The 21516-nt window shown below is 42.2% G+C and overlaps 1 protein-coding gene across 7 annotated transcripts in view; it reads left to right on the top strand.

The window, feature by feature from the left end:
- The window catches only part of DGKQ (diacylglycerol kinase theta), a 103918-nt gene that overhangs the window by 15009 nt on the left and 67393 nt on the right, over nucleotides 1-21516 (top strand). For 6 of the 7 annotated variants that reach the window (XR_015701007.1, XM_087741997.1, XM_087742001.1 and 3 more), the window contains exon 2: nucleotides 11964-12043. Coding sequence is in view for 6 of the 7 variants with exons in the window: in XM_087741997.1 (XP_087598123.1) it covers nucleotides 11964-12043 (80 nt within the window). In the remaining variant the exon portion in view is untranslated. Of the gene's footprint in view, nucleotides 1-5469; nucleotides 5566-11963; nucleotides 12044-21516 lie in introns of those variants that run through there. The other variant, XM_087741998.1, reaches the window with a different exon arrangement.

Genomic DNA, 21516 nt, shown 5'->3' with positions numbered 1-21516 from the left:
TTGTAAGGTTACCACCGTTCAAGCAAACCTACTATAACCAAATTGGTGTTTTTATGATTGATGGTTCAAGTATATCATTGAACTCATTTGACTGTTTCATTATTCAGTAGCTTGTCTTGTTTTTGCTTGACTTGTTGCTATGTTATTTCCTAACAGCATATCTGAAATACAAATGAATAGGAGTTCAAATGTACTACCTTGAAATTACAGAGCTCAGATGTTAGCAAAACATTTCTTTTGGGTATCTATACCTATAAATAGAGCTTGCTCTCATGTAGACAGTTCTGGAAATATGAAGTACAATGCAATCCACATTGTGCAGGGGGAAACTGCGTTTTTATCGGACAGGGTTGTGCTGGTTTTGGCTTGGATAGAGATAATTTTCTTCATAGTAGCTAGCATGGGGCTGTGTTTCGGATTTGTGCGGGAAACAGTATTGATAATACAGGGATGTTTTTGTTATTGCTGAGCAGTGCTTACACAAGAGTCAAGGCCTTTTCTGCTTCCCACCCCACCAGCGAGTAGGATGGGGGTGCACAAGCAGCTGGGAGGGGACACAGCCAGGACAGCTGACCCCAACTGGCCAAAGGGCTATTCCATACCATATGACGTCATGCTCAGCATATAAAGCTGGGGGAAGAAGAAAGAAGAGGGGGACGTTCTGAGTGATGGCATTTGTCTTCCCAAGTCACCGTTATGTGTGATGGAGCCCTGCTTTCCTGGAGATGGCCGAACACCTGCCTGCCCATGGGAAGCAGTGAATGAATTCCTTGTTTTGCTTTGCTTGTGTGCATGGCTTTTGCTTTAGCTATTAAACTGTCTTTATCTTGACCCATCAGTTTTCTCACTTTTACTCTTCTGATTCTCTCCCCCATCCCACCGGGGCAAGTGAGCAAGGGGCTTAGTTGCTGGCTGGGATTAAACCACGACAAGGGTATATGCTGGTATCTCCATTTAAAGCAGAGGCAGCTATGGCTGGTTAGCTGGTAATGCCAGAGGGTCCTGGAGAGAGAAAGGACCTGGCAAGTACAAGTGATCTATAAGGATGCTCAGTATATATTTGGAAAACCTTAACAGGTTTCTCATTTCTTCTGGATTTTCAGAGGAGGAGGACCCACAGAGTGGCCTCGTTGAACTGTAAGACAAGCAAAGGCCCAAGGTTTCTCACCACAGTGAGAGAGGAGGGTGTTTTTATATGCCTGACTTCTTAAAGCTTTCAGAGATATTTTCCATTCCTGTCTTGCTGTTGTTTGAAATGTTCTGGGAAGACCAAAGCTTCTAGTGACAGCTTTCCTGGTGACATTTAGCAAGCATTGCAAAACAGACTTCTAAACTTAAATTAGGTTGTGTTTTTGTCTGAGAGAGCACACCAATATTGCATACAGGTCTTTGCGTGTTTCTGCTGAATTGGGAAATAAGCTGGCAAGGTCCATGTACTGCATCCAGCATTCCTTTCAGTGAATAGTTGCAGTATTCAAGCTGGCCTGTGGTCATGGTCCTAAACAAAAAAGCTAAATGTGTCTGTGTTGGCAAGCTGCTACAATGGAAAAGGAGCTCAAAGCTGTTTAACAAATGTAAAAGTTAAGTCCCACAAACTTCCAGTGAAAAGGGAGCATTGCTTTTAAGTTACTCATGAAAATTGCATCTCCTCCATCAGCTTGAAAGGCCCTGTCTGCATAAGCAGTCTGATAACCCTGCGGTTTATACAAGAATTTAAAAACATTGAGATTTAAAGGAAAAAAAAAAAAAGTCTTTTTCTCCAGTCTATGACTACTTAGCCTGTGGACATTTCCTCAAAGCTATTGTCTTCTCATTATCAATGGATCTCTTCAGTGAATGCAAAAGGCGGTGCTGCTGAACAAAATAGCCTGCTTACAGGATTGAGGACAACTTCAGAAGTGAGTGAAAAAGCCCCTTAAGGGCAGAGGCACTGTAAGATTAAGCCTGTATTTTGGCTTCTGTCCTGTCAGGCACATGCTATGGAAGAGCAGGAAGAGAGAAGGAAATAACCTGCTTAGTTTTGGCCAAAATAAAACTTTTGTTTTGATAGGGTCAGACTGACTTGGCCTGAATTGTCTTGGTGCTGATATGCCCTTGAAGTCCCACTGATTCATTGTTTGGAAAGTAGAGACTGTTACTGTTGTCTTGCGTAAGAGCTTTGAAGCTTTGGTTTACTCCCTGGCTTTGCTAGATTTTTTGTTTGTTTTGCTCTGTCCGTCTATACGCAGTTGTCATTCCTCCTTCCGTCTTTTAAGTATGCTGCAGTAGCTGTGCCTCCTGCACTGGGCATCCTTGCCGTTGTGTGCACGGGTGTACTTTTATTGAACTAATTTGAGCAAGCTGATTCTTCCACATTCAGCTCTTCTGTAGCCATCTTCCTTCCCCAAGCGCGCGTGAATAGCCTCTTTATAAACCAGTGCTGCTGTTTCATGACTGTGAGCCCTGGCAGAACCGAGGTGAAAGCTAAGACGTTTCTACGAACGCTGGCAAACAAAATGGGAATTTTGGGAGCCTTTCCAGGTCCTGGACTAAAGCAGTTTGGTTTGGTGATCCACCAGAAGGCAGAGGGCCCTGCTGTGTTTCAGGGTAACCCTGGGGAAAGTGGCTGGACTGAACAAATATTTGCATCCCCTTCCTTAGTAAGAGGGGTGATAAGAGAACATCTTGTTTTCTCTTATTCTAGCAGTGATTGCCAGTGCTCTTAAAAAAAGAGCTCTTTTTTTCACTTGTTGAGCGCTATCTTTTTTTCTTTTTTTTTTTTTGGAGGGGGGGAGGGAAAGGGTGAGAATAACCACTTGAAAGACTGGGTAAGATTTGCCGCCTTATGTGTTTTTTGCTGTCCTTTCTGTTCTGCTGTCAGTAAGTGCCCAAAATAAGCCTCTTTGACTTGTTAAAATAACCCGCACCTTGCCTCGCTAAGGTACCTAGCTGCAGAGATTGCTGCAAAACAAAAAGGAAGATAAACAGTTCTTCATGGCTGTAGTACACAGGGCAAGAAATGCTGGACGTAAGTTGTAATAAGGGAGGTTTGGTTTGGACACCAAGTACCAGGCTCCTAGCTGTAAGGACTTTAGAGGATGTAGAGTTGGCTGTGTGGAGAGGCTGTGGGTTGTCTCTCCTAGGTGGGTTTTTGGAGTAGGTTTGGCTGACGCTTGTCAGGAACACAGAAGGACAGACTAGCTGAGCTCTTGAGGTCACTTGCTGCCTAGTTTTCTGTAAAAATTAATGTGTTAAGTACTTATGTGCTTTCATTACAGTTACCTCTGGGACATACTGAGATTCATGCCCAAAGTAGTAAATACTTGTGTAGAAATTATTTTGACAGCGTAAGTATGTGGCACAGAACTAACGTACTGTCTGAACTATAACATGTGAGTGTTTGACATCAGCTGAGCAGAGTTGTTACTACTCTTCCGTCTTTCTGCTTGGAATGTGTTTTGGTTTGCAGATCTGAGAGAAGGATGGAAATCCCAGTGCTTCCCTCATCGTTTAGGCTCAGGAATGTCCTCATCTCTTCCTTCCCAGCAGGTGTCTTCTCAGGAGCAAATCATGCGAGACCTCTAAATTCCCACAGTCCTTTGTTTTGATAAATGCTGAGAGTTTTCTGTTAATTGCTGGATTTGGAGCATTCTCAGGCTTGGCATCTAGAGTAGGAGAACACTTTGTGATGCTGAAGCATAGCTCTGATCTCGGGGAGAGGAAATGCCTCTAATTGCAGAATAGGTTGCAATAATGGCTTGATGTAGCATAGGCAAATTCAAATACTCCCTCCTGTTCTGGATTGTTGATGCCTTATATAAGTTGGTGACGTATGGAACAAAGATTTGTAATAATTGTGTCTGTTTAAGAGAAATACTTGAGCTGGTAGAAGTACTGATGTCTATCTCTTATCACTAAACTTTACAGGAAGTCTGGGAATATTTTTGAGGGTATAATTTGCCCCTATTTCATTTTTTCATCTTGATATAGACAAGATGTATGTTACATAGTCTAATTTATAATCTGGTGTATTGACTTGGAAGTGAAAGAATCTTGGCTTCTGCAAACTGTTGTGCTTTAGCAAGCTGAAAGGAGTCATGCTGATTTACAGCACGTGAGAGTCTGACCTTAACTCTTCAGACTACGTAATTAGATGTACTGCGCTCTTAACAGTAATGCTCTCTACTGGAGTTAATGAAAATGAAAATTACTGAAAGTATTGAGAAGGAGTTGAAAAACTCACCTGCTGGAGTGAATTACCCCTCTGGAGTAAATGGCATGAGCCATTATTCCTTCTGTAGTACCTGTTGCATTTGAAACAGTCACGTTTGCTATGAAGCACAAGGCTTGAAACTGCACCGCCTATCCTTTTTTCTGCCCTGAGACTGCTGATAAACTTGATGGCTCCAATTGCTCGCCGAGGCTGGTGATCTGTTGCACCAGGTACGTGGTAGTGTAAAAAGTGCCTGTGCTGTCACCTGCACAAAGAGTCCACCTAACCCCAACAGTTCCCCGGAGAAACAGCAACAGAGTTGTACTCCTGTTGCTCATCACCCTGGAGTTTGCAGCCCAGAGGCAGGTGGTTCTTGGATCCATCTGCTAGCAATGTGGGCTCTGACCAAAGTTATCACGAGGTGTGTGTCTGTTGTTTATCCTAAGTCTGGAAACGTGTGGTGGGAAGCGGTGGTGGAAGTGTGGTGGGGCATGGTCTGCTTTTTCACAGACCTGCCTGCCTGCCTTTGATTGGCAGAAAATGTTGCTCCTTGCAGGTGCTGGGATTTGTTCAGATGGAAAAAGAAAAATTTGATTACAGATGAGTTTTATTTGAGGGATAAAGTGCAGTAATGAGTTGAAGGTTGTTGTGTGAAAACGGAGGAGAGAGAATCTCAGGGTGTGGGGGTTTATGATAAAGAGTAGAAGTTGCCATAAAGGTGGAGATGGGGAAAACATAATTGTACCACCTGCATCTGGTCCAGGAAGCTATTTATAAATATGTTTGATTTTTAAAACGAATACTTCAAATTTTGAAGCCTAAAATAAGTGTGAGTAGAGAGACACATTCCAGTTCAGGGTAGGAGGAGTAAAGTTGCACTTTAGATGCCTGATGATGACTCTGTCCATGTTTCTTCATCTGCTGTGTTTCATCTTTTTTTTTAAAGATAACCTTTTAAAGATTACATGTATTTGGATAGGGATCATCTTGTAACATTTGCAGACACCTGTTGAAAAAAAAGCTGCCCAATATTTAATCTGGTAGAAGTTTTTTTTTTTTTTCTTTTGTCCTGTACAATTTCCACGTGCTCAAGAAAATGTAGACAACATTCCCCTGCCCACCCAGAGGGTGGTCCAGTGCCAGAGTCAGTTGCTAGCCATAACCACAGCCTCTTCTTTGTCTTGTTTTTCTGAGTGTCTTAGCAGAAGGCAGATATGACCGAGGGTACTGCGCATGGAACGGTCCCTCCATAACTGAAAGTCGGCGTTCACGGCGCATGAAATGCTAAAATGAAACCACACTGACTGCAGGCCGGGGTTTGGGTGGCAGACAAAAGCGGTAGAGGGAAGCAATGAACTCGAACAAGGTTGCAGGTGGGTTCGTGGCAGCGATGTCTGAGTAGGGCATATGCCGCTCAGCTGTCTCGCTAACATCTCACCACCCCCATCTAGAGAGGCCCGCAGTGAGCAGAGAGTTCATGCTGGACATCGGCTGCTGAGGGCTGCAGAAAAATCTTTTAAGTGAATTACTTTTAACCTACCATTTTATTGCCTGGGGTTGATCAATGTAAAGTGATGTGTATGAAGGGGGGAAAAAGACTCTTACAAGTTGATGAGCCTTGAGTCAGCTTTTACAGATCAGGCAAGAAATGAAGTTGTAATGATGTGTCTAGGGAAATATGTGCCCAGTGTGTAATTGTCAAAAAAAGGCAAATTGAATGCTGGACATTATTAGGAAAGGAATGAGGAGGAGTGGCACAAAAGCCACCCCTGTGCTACGACATAAATTCACAGTGTGCATGTACTGTCTATGCAGTGGCTGAGCTGCTGGTGAGTCATTAGGAGTTTCATGCAGCTTTGGATCTTCAAGAAGGCATTTTCTTTTCTTTTTTTTTTCTTAATCCTCCTTGTAATTCTGTCATGTAATCTATGTAAATTTATAGGGCTTTTTGTAGAGGATTGTAGAGAGTTTTCATTTGTGTAATACTCCTACATATATCAGGCTACCCAGTCCAGTAAACTCTCCAAGACAGTGACTTCTTCCAAGTCTTACATTTAACAAGATGCCCCAGAGAATTACTGCTTTTCATTTAGTTTTATTTATATTCACATTAATGAGCGGAGTATGTTCTTTAAGGCATTGCACTTAATTTTTTCCAGAAATGAAAAACCATTGCGAAAACCATTCTGAGTTACTAGGCCGTTCCTGGCTGAGCTAATGGTTTGTTTTAAAAACAAGAATAAGCCCTTTAGTCAACCAGGTCATTCAGTAATCTATAACCTTTGTTAAAATACTAGAAAAAACTTGCAGGCACTTGCTGGGAGTTACACTTTGTGCAGGTGAGCAAAATGCAAGTGAGTTGCGGCACTCAGAGGTAATGCTGAACAAAATGGAATTATTATTTGCCAAGTCATCCAGACAATATTGAGGAGTTGCGGTGTTGTCACTTCATGTCAGGGTATGAAATTTTCCCAGTGCTGGCTCTGTGACAGGTAGTTGGCCAAAACGCTGTGTTGTTTCTTGGGAGTTACTGAAGTTTGCTGTGGGTCTGCCGTGTGCCAGCGCATGCGAGGTGCGCACGGAGAGCGTGCTCGGCTGCAGGAGCTTGCCTCTGTCTTCGGGTGCAGGAGCTCTCTCTTTTTGAGAGTCCTTAATGTCACCTGTGGCAAAGAGAAGGGTGATGGCTCCTGTGTTAGTACCAGACCAGTCCTCCAAAACCCGTGGGTCGTGATGCCCTGCAGTGAAGACAACAGGAGGGAATTGTTGGAAGAGAGCGTTACTGCTGCTTGTGGTACTGGTGCACATTAATTGAGATGTAAGAACCAGAGGCAGAGGGGCAGGAGGCGACTGGCAGGACAACAAATCCAGACAACAGCAGGTTGGAGGAGGAATTGCAATTTACTTTGCAGGTGCTTTTGTTCAGCTCAAAGTGAGTGCTCACTGAAATGAGAGAAGTGCTCTTTGGTTAAGAACGCACACGTGAATAGGTCCACAGTGAGTCTTATGTTAAACTGATCACATTTCCAGAAGCGGATCAAATCCATTTTGCTCTTTGTGTTGACGGTCCTTAATCCTCCTTGGAGAGCAATTTGGTAGGTCTACTTTTAATAATGTTTAGCAAAAGTAAAATTAGATTTAAAAATATAATTGTTAAAGTTAAAATAAAAAATTTAATAGAGACTAACATGTTAAAATACAAATTTACAAATAAATTTATGTTTGAAAAACAGCAAAACTGAATTATGGTGACTACCTCCTCAAAGAGGAAACAAAAGTAATTTTCAACACCTTTTAGGATTTTGCTCAGGACTGGGTGGTCTTTTGAAAAGTGGGAGATTATGTGTTAAATTTCGTATTTCATAAGTGATTCTCACCCAGCCATCGTTTGCATGGGACACTGATACATTACTAGAGTCTGTACAGAACATAATCCACCTTTTTATTCTTCCCACTTTTGGGATCTGCTTTGAAGTCTGTCTTGAGGACAGAGAGAAAAAGGGTTACATGGAAAAACTGTGGCATATTGGAGGGTGTAAATAGCCCTTGGTTTGCTAGCAAGTGTTACACAGCTCCTGAGTTACAGTGATGCCCAGATTTTATCTCCTGCCTTCCAAGGGAGGGCTGGGGAGAGATGTTTTCTGTTTCCTTGCAAGTGTGTGTTGGAGAGCTACTGGCTGTATGTTCACTGGGTGTTGCTGTATGTACACATTGCCTTTTTCTTTATGAAATCACCAAGTCAAAGTGTGATAGGGAAAGTGGCCCTGGGAATTGAAAGCTTATGGGCAGAGGCTACTGTAGAGCTGCGTCTCATGCTCTGTGTGGAGAGGGAGCAGTCCTGTGGTGCCTGACTGCTGCCCGGCCGCTTCCTGTGCATTAGGAATATCTAATTTTTCATATGAATGATGTCATTTATTATTGAGTAGAGGAGGGGACAAGGGAAAGTTGTCAAATGTGGTTGCTGCTGTACACCTGAGGCCCATATAGTTAGATGCTCAGAGAGACCACATGAAGTCTCCCAAACCTGCAAGTAAACCTTTTTGTGGATTCTGTCAATGTCTCTTGAAATCACATCTGTTCATCTTCCCTCAACGTTGTATAGTTTCATGCAGCTTAAACCTGCCTTGTATTCAAAGTCCAGTTTGAAGGATGCAGGCACTGTTTGCTTCGAATATACCTCAAGTGTTTGTCTCTTCATTCATCCATGCTGTTAGATACTTTTGGCAGTGCTTAAAACACTTAGCTAAAGGATGCACTGAGCCTTTCAAGCCTGACCGAAACCATCAGTTTCATGTATAGTATCTGAAAGCTGCAATTGAAATTGCTTTGTTTTGACGTAGACAATCCATAGATGTGTCTGCTGGTAGCTCCTCGCTGAGTTTGTATGTATGAAGAAATCCTCTTCGTATAAATAGAACAGCCTGTCCTCTTCTTTTCCCTTTAAGTGCTTTTTCCTCAAAATTTTGCACTTCGTCTCCTGAAACTTCACGCAGCGTCTTCTGGCTTGTTCTTCTGGTGAAAGATCAGCCCTTAAAAAACACCAAACCTCTCTGGGCTGTCAGAACTTCAGGCTTAATTGTGTTGCTTCACCGGGACTACTGATACAAATTTAGGATCATCCCCCCCCCCCCCCCCCCCCCCGTCTTTTTCATGCTTCAGTTTGGCTTGGTGCCTTTTTTTCTTTTTCCTTTCTTTGGGGACTGTGGTAAACAAAAACCAAAATGGTGACTTGTAAGAGTTAGCTCACCCCCTGAGGAATTTTGTGGGACAAGAAAAAGATACGTAGCCGGAGCGCATCCTCCCTGCTGAATCTGAGGTGTGTGACAAGCAGAGGAGGGGTGTGTGAGCGCCTCCTGAAAAACGGGTGAAAATCTTTCATGGGGAATGTTAACAGTCTCCGTTTGGGCACTGCTGGTCTCCTGCTGTTTGTCTCCTGATATTCCTTAATTTGATTCTTTGCAAATGCTTCAGTCTTTCCCTTGAAATTGTAGGAAATTCATTATTTTGCATGTTGTCTTTTTCTGTATGCACTCAGTCAAACAATTAAAACCTTTATGCACCTTCCTGTTTTACTCCTTGTCTGAAACCTTCATTCACCTTTTGATTTTACTGCTTGTCTGAAGTTGCCAGTTTGAGTTCTTCTTTAGTATATTTTATTGTGCTATGAGATGTTTCCTCAGCTGAACCATGCGATGCTGTCTTTATGCGGGACTATGTTTTGCTGCTTCAGTCACTGCAAAGAGAAAATTGAGTGGTATTGTGTGGTGACTTGAGCTGTCTGAATAAGTGGAGAACATCTCTTGAGGTCCATGCCCATGGAAGGAGCCTCACTTCTATCGGCTGATTCGGAGCCGCCTTCTCTGAATTCCCTGAGGTGTTTGTGTAGGGCTTGGTTAACTTGCGTGTTGAGTTACTGTGTGTGCACTTAAAATAAAGCTAGGAGCCACTTGCAGATACTGGTCTTGCAGACAGGTCTCTGCCTGCTGCTTCTTGCAGATGATAAAATTTCTGGGAGCAATCTGCAGTGCCTTGCTCTGTGCTTTCCTTTCTAGTCTGTCCGCTTCTGAACCAGAAAGATGAGGGAAACGGTGCCATTTCACTGAATTTCGTTAGTCACTGATGCTTTCTCCTTGACTAGCTCTCACCCCTTTATGAAGTTCTTGACAGCTGCCTATATATATTAGAAGCTTTGTACTGTTGCCTTTTTTGGGTTGGAGCTGTGGGAACCTTCTGCCTGCAGAGGTCAGTCCTCCTCACCTAGCCAGGTTCAGCCGAGCTTCGAGCACCACCTGTGAGACAGTGAAGAGGCCGCCTAAACAAATGGCTGGGGCAGATGTCTTCTGGTGGTGGCACGGCATATGTGGTAAATTTCAGGCTAGCTGGTAATGGGCAGATAGCTTTTCTCCTGCAGCCTCTGCAGACCTACTCTCACAGCAACCAGCTGGCCCTCCTAAAAGCATCAGTAGAAACATTGCAGAGACCTGAGGAGAGAGTAGGTTATGTCTATCTACATCCGTGTTGTGATAACATACGTAAATGTGATAAGAATTCACCAGTTCTCTGTGTGAGGTTGTACCTGTTTTCTGGAGCAGGAGGTGCATTTTTGCTCTGCCCAGACAATCACTTTGTTCTCTTTGGTCTCCTCTGTCCTGATGGGGTGGGGGTGGTGTGTGCTCCTTCTTCCATAGTGACCACCTCTAAATGTGTTGGGCATCTGCATTTTCAGCTGTGAGAATCTGCTTGATCATCCCTTCGTTGGCTGTTTCCACCCCTTATCTGCCCCATTTAGTCAGGAATGCCATCAACCTTAAAGATGCACATAATACTTCATAGCACCCAGCAGAAGGTTTGGATATGCTCCATTCCCACTTTCTTTCATCAGTGCAGTAATCACTCTGTGTTCAACCATGGATGATGAATAACATGTTTGTACGCAGCAGTGACTTGCAGTGCTGCTTCTTTTTCTGACTTGCAGACTAACGAAAAACAAACATCTGCCTACTGCTCGCATTAAGATGAGTGCCAACATGAAAAGGGTCATTCTTCTTTTTGTGCCACCAGAAGGAAAGGTTACTTTGCATGGACTGGTAGTAAGCTGCATAGAGAAGTGGACCTGGATTTTAATGCTTGAGTGGGAATGGGCAAAGCGGTGTTGTGAAATGAGAAGTCAATGAGCTGGAGAAGGAGGAGGAGGAGAGGAAAATTGTCTGCTTTTGATGGCACTAGCACGTACGATCGGTAGCAACAATGGGCTGCAAAAGGGAAGCTTGAAGCGCATGGGGGTTTTTTCACTTGCTGGTGAAACTTAGGAAGTGGTAGAGCGTGCTTCTGAAAAGCAGGGATGTGCAAAAACCTCCTGTGTACAGCAACAGTTGCTGCTGGCAGGTGATCATCTGCCCCGGCACCGGGAAAGGTCCGCGCTTCCACGCCAGAGGTCAGGGCCTGAGCAGGTGTGTAAGGCTTCACACTTGAACTGGTAGAGAGTAATTTGGAAAGAAGGAGGAGGACTCGAAAGCCATAGCTGCATGGCTTATTAGTTCCTAATTAATGCGAGGTGCTGGGAATGAAATAAAGAATCCCTTGTTTTCCTTGCACAGCTTAACGTCATGTAAATCCACGGTAAGAAGCTGTGGGAAATATCACCCCCATGAGAAATGATTTTTTTCAAACACTGTCTTGCTTGAAAGCATGCTTTGTGGAGCTCAGGTGGAATTCTAAGCCTGTTGCTTCCACAGTAAAAGATATAATTAGTTGCTCTTGAGTTTCAAAGCTGTATGCAACTGGTGACCTTTAATTTTATCTCCTTCATCCATTCTGCTCAGTGTGTAACAATGCTGTGTTTTCTCCCATTTATTCCTGTCACATGCACTAGCTTATAGGATAATTCACTTTCAAACATGTCCATCTGCTTTGGCTACATCAAAGAGCTCTTTTGGACTTTAGACTGTTTAAAATCTATTTTGAAATTTAAGAGCTCATTTTAGTTCTCATGGAGGGAGAGTGTGGGAGGGCATGTCTTGCTGTAGGCCTGTAATGCATTGGGGTAAACTCTCTTTCCTTTTCCATTGCCAACACCTTAGTAACAAAACGAGCTGGAGTTCATGCACTGCAAGAAGTGTTACAGTCATGTACGTTCTCAAACCTAGGGGAGAGCAAATGTGATTAAAAAGATGTGTTCCTAATTGTATTTGACTCCATATGATTTTGTTTGTTTGTTTTCACAAAGTCCCTTGTTTGTGAAGACTTGCTCATGGTTGTTCTTTGATTTCCTCAGTTTGCAACTTCATGTCTCATGAGAAGTGCCTGAAGAATGTCAAGATACCGTGCTCGTGTATTGCTCCCAGCCTTGTAAGGGTGAGTAAGCACACACTGCCTTGTCTCTTTCTTGGGATATTAGCTCAAATTTAACACTATACCATGTTCATTGGTGATTAATTTTGCTTAAATCAATTGTGTTAGTCATTACTGAGGCTTTTATAGCTGCTCAAAGGCATTACAAAGGAATTACATTTCCTTCAAAAAGTTCCCCTGCTATGGGCAGCTGTGGATAGTCTGTCTTTGAAGAGCACTTATTTGCATTCTTTAAGTATTACTAGATGTTCTTACTTGTGTGTCATTACCTGGAAGCCTCACAATAATGGAGTGGAATGACTGATTGATATCAGTACTCTCGGAAAACCATACCATGTGTCATACTGAAGAAGATCTCTGTACACCACCAATGTTTTTACAGCAATTACATCTTATGGGGAAAATGCTAAAGCTTCTCTGCCTAATGAAGGGGCTGTGTTTGGCTTCTATTGATTGCTGCATCTTAAAAATTTGCTTGTTTATTGTGTCCAGAGAATGAAGTAATTGCATTAAAAACATAGGATTTCAAAGCCAAGAAATCAGAGGGCAGGACTTCAATTGATGGTAATAATTCAATTACTGGTAATAATTCAGATTTATTTATTTTGGTAATTAATAAAGTACTTGCTCTCAGATGCCCTGTGACTTTTATCCCGCAAGACTTCATGCTTAAGAGGTTGCTTTTAAAGGGTGCGAAAGCTGAATCAACTTTAAAGAAGATAACAACATGCAACTAAGGTATCAAGAAGCTAAACTGAGGAGGAAGTAAAGTGTATTATCCACTTGGGAAAGGACGACAGAAAAGGAAAAGAAGGGAAGAAGGAGATGAGAAACTTACTAGAGAAGTAGTAAAACACTACAAATATCTTAAGGAGCCATATGCAAAAGTCAAAAGAGACATGGCTGTAAAATCAGAATCATGTGCATTACCGACCTCGCTGATAAAAAGCACATTTATGGGAACACATTGTGTAGACCTGGGAACCTGTGAAGTGGAGCTGATTCCCTTTTTTGTATCCTAAAAAGCTCTACAAGTTCCTTTATGTCGTGGAAATCTATGTACGGGGTGAGATAGGAAAGTTTAAAACAATATGTAACTCGAGTTATAGTAATTGGATAGAGAGAAATTAGCCACTTGTTTTTCTTAAATTTGCTTTGTCTGGGTGATAACACTGTTGGGCTTTGCTACACGTTTTGTCTTCCCCACATACTTTTCATCTTGAGAGGTATAAATCAGGTGGCAAAAAGGTGTCTGATACATAGGAAGTTGCCCATTAGAACCCACAGTAAAGGGACATGTAAATAGTTAGAGATGCTATTATTAAGAATTAGCTCTACTGCTGTTTCAGTATGCTGGCAGTCAGTCATTGTACCATGGGAAAAGGAATGATGAGTCAAATGATATAGGTATCTTTGCAAGGGCCTTCAGGGGAATGGTACAAATCCAACTGGGAAATATTCCTTTAATTCAGAGTGTCAGAGTTGTAAACGTTTGTGACTGCTTCTTTTGTGAATTTGCTCTAAATTTAATTCATTGTTCAAAATAGTATTTGTTCCTTTGCTTTTGCATGGTAAAAATCCTGCTTTTAAACTTGTTAATATGTTTCCCCCTGGATCAGTCATGGATGTCAGTGTATTTTTTTTCTTCTTTTGCCAGTCCGCATTCTCTACCTGCCCCAACATGTGCATTTTATCTAATTTCTATTGTTTACACATAAAATCTTAACTCTCCTTGCTGTTTTGAACAGAAGTAGAATTTGTTTTGTCGGAGCGTTGTTGCCAGCCCTCAAAGCTGTTTGCAGTTCAGCGTTGCTGTATTCAGCTGCAACGAGTCTTCTACATTATCCATGTTGAGCTGTAACAATTATGTTTTGAAAATACTGGGTTGTGCTGTTCTTTCTGGACAGTCTTGTCCTCTTTGACATAGTCATCCAAGTTGCATTAATCCTGGTCTGCTGTGCAAGTGAAGTCTGCCATATGGGAGGCGTTGTTTTGCGTGCAGGCTCTGTCAAAGTAAATATTGAACTTGGCATTTGCTTAAGAAACATAACAGAGAAAAAAAAAAGATAATAATTTATAGAATGTGTGGAAAGTTTATTTTCTTAATCTCCCTGCTCTTCTTTCAGATTGTTTATTATTTATTTATTAAAAGGTCCAACGTAGGAGGGAACACTGGTGGGATTTTTTTTCTGATAGTTCCTCCTAGCATGTCAATATTCAGTGTATTACAGAAATGAGATTTTTTTTTTTTTTTAAATCCCCTGGATTTCATCTAGAGAAGATGGCAACTGTTAAAGCTCATCAGAGTGTGTGTCATTTGATACTAAGTCAAACTGTCAGAGAATAATTTTTCAGCAGATGTTTCATGGAAACTTTTATTCCTGAGAGTAGGGTTTCCTTTCCAGGGTCAAGTAGAGGCCCACAGCGTCACAAGCATGCCATGACTCCATCCAGCCTCAGATCAGTCTTGATGAGTTCACTCTTCAGGCTGCCCTAAGAATTTTTTTGCACTATTGTTAATCATTATCACCTGCATTTAGTATTCCAGACTGGAGCCAGGTCATGATGTTTCAAAACAGGACTTCATGGCTCAGTCTTCTGAACAAGTTTGTGTTTTAATGGTTTGCAGGGGGTATGATTTGTTTCACTGATAAGGTCTTGGCAACTTTTCCAAATTCAAACCCTCTCTCCCCTACATTCCTGTAAGTATTTGCTTATTCTGAGGTATGTGTTAAAAAAGGGGGGGGGGGGGGGGGGTAAAAAAAGCCTCCCACCCTCAAAACACCCAACTAAACCCCAAATAACAGTGAAAACAAAAGCTCCTTGATTGAGTGTGAAATGTGAAGTTTTATTTTCCCTTGTTAGATTGGAATTGAAGCTGTATTACAAGTTGTTGTGGTTTAACCCCAGCCAGCAACTAAGCTCCACACAGCCACTCACTCACTCCCCCCTTGGTGGGATGGGGGAGAGAATTGGAAGGGTAAAAGTAAGAAAACTCATGGGTTGAGATAAGAACAGTTTAATAATTGAAGTAAAATGAAATAGAATAATAATAGTAATAGTAGTAGTAGTAGTAGTAATAATAATAATAATAATATAATAATAATAATACAATAATAACACACAAAAGAAGCTATATACAATACAATTGCTCACCACCCGCTGACGATGCCCAGCCTGTCCCCACGCAGCGATCACTGCCCCCCAGCCAACTTCTCCAGTTTATATACTGGGCATGACACCATATGGTATGGAATAGCCCTTTGGCCAGTCTGGGTCAGCCACCCTGGCTGTGCCCTCTCCCAACTTCTTGTGCACCTGGCAGAGCATGGGAAGCTGAAAAGTCCTTGACCACTGTGAGCACTACTTAGCAACAACTGAAACATCGTGTGTTATCAACATCATTCTCATACTAAATCCAAAACACAGCACTATACCAGCTACTAAGAAGACAATTAACTCTATCCCAGCTGAAACCAGGACAGTATCCACCCCTTATACTATACCATCTACATCATGCCCAGATCTTACACTTTCCAATACCTTCCAATTAGTGCCCACCACTTTTCCAGTCCTTTGAGTTCATTTAGTCCATGACTTTGGGCTTCATCTGTCACAACAGTCTTTCAGGGCAGGAGAGATGGTGTGCGGTGCTGGATTGTTGCATTTCTGAAGCCAGTTCTGGTTCTACCACCTCTGCAGTTTGCTCCGTTTCCTCAGAGTTCATTCTTCATTAATTTGGGTGATTCTTACTTTATACTGTTGAAATGGCACATAGTAATCATAGAAGTGATGACATACAGTATTATATAGCAACTAACATTAGACAATTCAGTTCATTGGCTATTTTCACCCAAAATCAAATCCCCTTGAGGTACACATCGGTCTTCCCCATCCTCCCACAGCAACCTTGGTTCGAATCCAAGTCACGGCACCAATACTGTCCTGGTTTCAGCCCTTAGATTTACCAGAGAACTGTGTGTGTGTTTTCTATATAACTGTTCTTTGAAAACTGAATGGAAGTTAGGCATTTGCTATGCTTGTTTTCCCTTTTTGTGTTGGTGCGTTGCTGTAACAGTTACTAAACATTTCCACTTCAAGAAGGGTTGATAGGCTGCTCATGAAACTTTCTTGTGTGCTTTTGTTCTTAAAGCCAGGTTGTCTAGAATGGAAAAAGGCTGTTTTAAGTCATCAGCTTTTCCTGAAGCTTCTATGCTAAAAATAAAACTTGGCTTTGTAGTTCAGAACGTGGGTAGCCGCTGCATTCACAGGTTGTGATGGTGAATGGGAGGGTTGTAGTGCTCGCAGGGGTCTCTGCTCGGGCAAGCAGGTGTTGCCATTGCCTGCTGACCTGAGTTTCTCCCTTTGCCTGCTGGATTCAGTTGTGTGCAGGTGGTTATTCAGATCAGTTCCTCATGAACTGAAAGTAGAAGAGAGGAAAACAGGATACTCAGGTTAGGGAAAGTCCCCCTAACCCCCCTTCTGATAATCTGTTCTGTATTGGACACTTCACACTTTGTACACACAACAGGAGCATCTCATTTTTCTGCAGCTGAAGGACTTCCGTACTGGCACACAACCTCTTTTTTGTTTACTTTCCCTCCCTACCTCTGTTCCCTGCCCAAGAAGCAATGGGAAGCTCCAACAAAATGAGGAACAAAGTCCATCAGGGTTTGGTTACTGCTTCACTTGCCTTGGAATAATAAATCCCCCAGTCTCATTCAGCTGTCAAAAATGTCTGATGGATTTTTGTGTGACTGCCTCAGAGAATTAGCTTTTAAGGAATGTTGTTGCAAATGGCTCATAAGCATTTTAACAAATGGCAAAGATGTTGGCAAGCTGGGAAGGAGAATTTGATGTGGTTGGATTGGGTGGGAGTTCTGGAGAGTATAGGGGGAAAAAATCAGAATCTGATTTTGGAAAATCATTCCTTGGTGGTAGTTGCAGGTGTTAGAGGTTTTATATCAACACGGGTTAAAAAAATGCCGCAATGCATGCTTGCTGAACTTCTACTACTTCTCCCAGCAAACTGTCATAGAAGACAGGCTGAAATGCAATGTTTGTGAATAGGCAGATTGGCATATTATTGTTACATTCCATCTTCAAATGACTGTATATTTGGCATGCATCAATCAAAGGACTTTTATCCTGCCCCTCTTGTTCTGTCTTTTTGATGGTGGTGGTGGTGGAGTTGGATCTGTAACATGAACTCACTTCACAAAATATATGCTTAATCTTTTTCCTCTTTTCTATGATATATTATGAAAACAAGTTTGGGAAAAGTTCTTTCTTTTCTCTCTTCTTCCCCTTTTATTTGTCTGTGATAAAGAGACTTCGCTGGTATGAGGGTTTTTTCACAGGGTGTCCTAACAACAGTTGTACCCCAAGCTGATCTTTTTATCAAGTCCTGTTGCGATAGGACAAGGCGTGGTGGTCTTAAACTAGAAGAGGGTAGATTCAGACTAGATATAAGGAAGAAATTTTTTATGATGAGAGACATGAAACACTGGAACGAGTTGCCCAGAGAGGTGGTAGATGCCCCATCCTTGGAAACATTCAAGGCCAGGCTGGACGGGGCTCTGAGCAACCTGATCTAGTTGAAGATGTCCCTGCTCATTGTAAGGGAGGGGTTGGACCTTTTAAGGTCCCTTCCATCCCAAAGCATTCTGTGAATCTGTGATTTTATCTGGGTGCTTGCTGGATAGCCCTGACCACCTTCACCTGGAATGTCCATCTTCAGCACTTGACCCATAGCTGTGTTGTTTCAGCAAGGCAGTTGCTTGGAGTGTAGCAGCCACAGGGCATGCTTTAGAAGCCAAATGAGGTGTAAAACTGCTTGCTGGTCATCTTGGCACTGCACCAAGGTTTTTCCTCCTTTTCCTCTCCAAAATGACAGTCCTTTAACCCTGAGGTTAAAGGGAAGGGCTAGCACCCCCTAGTTCAGAAACTGAAGAGAGCTTAATATGCTCTATTGAAACAATGCAAGCTGCCTGGTAGCCTGCGAACTCCCAGATAAGCCCCCTATCTGTATCAGTGACTCTTCAGGCTCAGAAGTGGTATGGGATGTGACTGTTTGTTTCTTTTAATTCTTAATCTTTATATAGATAAAAGGAGATGGACATTGATTTCCTCTGTAGCAATAAAAGCAAGGAGTTACTGTCTTTTGCATATCCTTTTCTCTTTCCGGTACAAAAAATGCTAGTCCAAGCAACTCATAATTGCAGTGGAAATCTCTTATACAAGTCTCATTTTCTAGTAGCAGTATCATATATTCCTGATTTGAAATGGTATGGAATTCACTGTATAGTTCCCATCGCAAAGGGTCCTATGAGATCTTGTAGATAAGGCCTAATGACCTGTCGAAGAGATCTGTAGGGTGGATGTGTGCGTTATTCCCTTGCATTAGCTCCAATTAAAATTTAAAAAAACTAAGTATTTGATTTTCTCATCTCTCCTGTCCTATGATATATTGAGACACCATTTAACTTTGTATTCGTATCTGATTTCAGAACTTCCATATAGAATGTGTACTTAAAGTTGCTTTTTAACACCAACTGATATATCAAGTGCTCAGAGGAAGAATGTCAATTTGAACACAACTGACGAGTAATTGAGAGGCATTGTCTCTAAAAGGAAAAGGTAGAAATAGAGTGCATTAAAGTGCATGCAGTGTACTTAAGTTGCAGAAATCTTTTGCTACTAAAGCAGAGAGGCTTCAAGCCAATAAAAGGGCTCTTTGTGATTACTGAGTAATAAGGAAGTAACTGAAAAGATGTCAATACTGGGAAAAGTTGAATCACGAAGTTGTTAGCTTCTCTCAGAGAGGATGTGGGCTAAACACTTAATTAACCTGGACAGAATAACCATGGGGTGTACTGAAATGTAATCACGATATCTACCTCTCTAAAGCAAAGGGTTTCGGTGTCAGAGCAAACCTTAGGAGCCTTAGATAAGGAAATACTTTTACACTGGAAACATCAGAATTCATAGAAGATGTTCTTGTTTCAGAAACACTATTTTAATTTACATCAGCAATTTTCTTTTTGGCCTTAGATTGAGAGCAGTCTTTGTGAAAGACACCGTGTGACTACCGTTGCGGGCATTTCATGAAGATGGTTGCTTCCAAGGTGGTTGTGCTTATCCTTAAAATGCCACAGTGTTTTTGAACTGAAAACTAGTGACCTTAAGTTAAATTCCTTTTGCTCAACCTTTGGAGACTATTGTGAGAGTGTTTGTACCCCTATCTCTGTGTCCCGTTTCCTATTTGGAAGCTGATCAGCCCCACACTACTGTAGGTCCTGCAGCCCTGCTTTCTCAGTCTCTCCAGTCTGTTTTACAAAGTCCTGCCAAGTGTGAGTCTCTCTGATGTGATGGGGAAGGAGATGCATGGGCAAAATAATATTTAGACACAGGTCTAGGAAAAGTTTTTCATAGATTGTTCTTTTTTAAGACTGTCCAAGACAGCAGCTGTCACTCTGGCATTTGGTGTATCTGTATTTCTCTCTTTCCCCTTTGAGTCTGGCAGGCTTTGGCTCAGGGTTCAGGCTAAAAACTTTCTTCTGCCTGAGTTGGTAGAAAAGCAGCTGCAGCTGGGTGAAGAATAGGCCTTCCTGGAGCTGTATTTTTCCATGCCGAGGTATCCAGAAGGTTGCAGAGCAGTAAGGTTGGACCTGACCTGACTCTTATCTGTGAACCAGAGGGTTTGGGTGGTAGCTGGGCTGCTCTGTACGTCGTGATTCCACCCCAGTGGAAGTGCACTCAAATTCATGATCTGCTGTTGGCCACATGCTTGATACCCTGTGACATTTCAGGATGAGGAACAATTTTGAAAGGCACTACTGAAAGAAAACAATTCTATCCTTTCTTCCGAAGTTTGGATGTTAAGAGCAGTTTGTTGCTGTTCGTTCTGTGTGATGCAGAACTGCTGTGCGCTTGCACAGGTTGCACTGAAGGGGTTAGAATCTAAGTTTTAGGTTTCTGTAGGATCAAATTTTGTTACAGGCTGATATGAACTTTTACAGAAACGTGTTACATTCTGTAACGTTTTGGATTTCTTAACAGATGGCAGGAAACAAAACAGGAACTAGGAGTATCTTGTCCATGAGTGCAAAGTCATTCTGGAGCTTGTGCTGGAGCGTTACCACTATACTTTTCTGTCGATGGGCTTCTGATCAATACTCTAAGGGCACTTAGATGTCATTTAATGGTACTGCTAGCAGAAATTTTCTGTACTTTTCTGCGGAAATTGATTTCAGTGGTTTGCATAAAGTAATTTAAGTAGTCGTATTGGAAAAATGGTTTTAAACTCTCATCAATTATTAACTTTCTCTCTGTAGGCCACCTTATGCGTCTGTACTTTGCTGTACTTACACAGGTGGATATAAATTAAAGAATAATATGTAACATTTCATATTCTGACATGCTGCCTCACTGGCTTTCCCAGTCTGCGTTTTGATTTTTTTTTTTTTAATGTATTGGGTGCTTGGAACTTGTTCAGCAACAAAAGAAATGTAGGGAGCTGCTGGGAGAAACGTGATGGATGAGTTCGTTATGTTGTACTTGCTCTTTTATGTTTTCTCTTTTTTCATCTTATTCCCATCGCATTTCCCACCCAGCTCTGCAATGGTTTTATACCTGTCACTTCTAAAGCAAGTTAGAAAGACCACTCATAACAAACAAAATTTCTTTGGCTTGTTTCAGAAAGGAAGAAGTTGAAGGAACAGATTTTTTTCACTCTCTCTGCCCCCCCTCCCTTTTTTTTTTTCCCACCGAACATTTCAATCAGCAAGTTGTCCCCTTCTTTTTGGCAGTGACTTGAGACTTCAGAGGATTGTCACCAGGGTCTGAACAACTGCAGAATTTAGACTTGGTTTCTTCCCTTGAGTCTTCTAGATAAGTACAGTCAGACCCTGAATAAGTTTGACTCCTGTCAAAGTCCTTTCTCACACTCTCTCCCAAAATAAACACTTTTTCACAAAAGTCTGCTTTGATCCTTTGATCTACAGAGTGCCCTTTTTCCTTCAGCAGAACCTTTCTGTGACAGTAATGAAAAGCCTGCATTTCTATGCCAGGTATAAGGTAAAATAGCCAGACTCATGGCCAGGGAAAGAAAAGTTCTCCGTGTTTCAAACACGAGTTCTTGAGGGGATCAGATGCTCGTGCTAGGTGTCTAAAGCAGGTTAATCACCACTCCAGAGCTAAAGAAGGTCTCCTCGGCGTCTGATCTCAAGGGGAGTACTGCTGCCTTGGGGACAGCTGGCTCTGCTGTGCCTGGGGCTGTGGTGGGAGTAGGCAGACAGATGACTTGAAGGTGACACTTGAAACCTCAAGACAGGTTGGGATGTGCAGAAAAGCTTTCCTGAAAAAAATCCCACCAGGGCTTTTCAGTACTCCTCGCAATTGCTGTGTCTGGCTGGGATTCTGCTCACGTAGCCATTCTCATTATCTCTTCTGCACTCAAACTCATTGTGTAGGGT

This window comes from Nipponia nippon, unplaced genomic scaffold (genome assembly GCF_047370975.1).
Source record: "Nipponia nippon isolate SJK-2023a ecotype South Korea unplaced genomic scaffold, ASM4737097v1 scaffold_8, whole genome shotgun sequence".
Taxonomy (NCBI): domain Eukaryota; kingdom Metazoa; phylum Chordata; class Aves; order Pelecaniformes; family Threskiornithidae; genus Nipponia; species Nipponia nippon.
The sequence above is the reverse complement of the archived record's forward strand: the minus strand, read 5'-3'. Positions and strand labels throughout refer to the sequence as shown.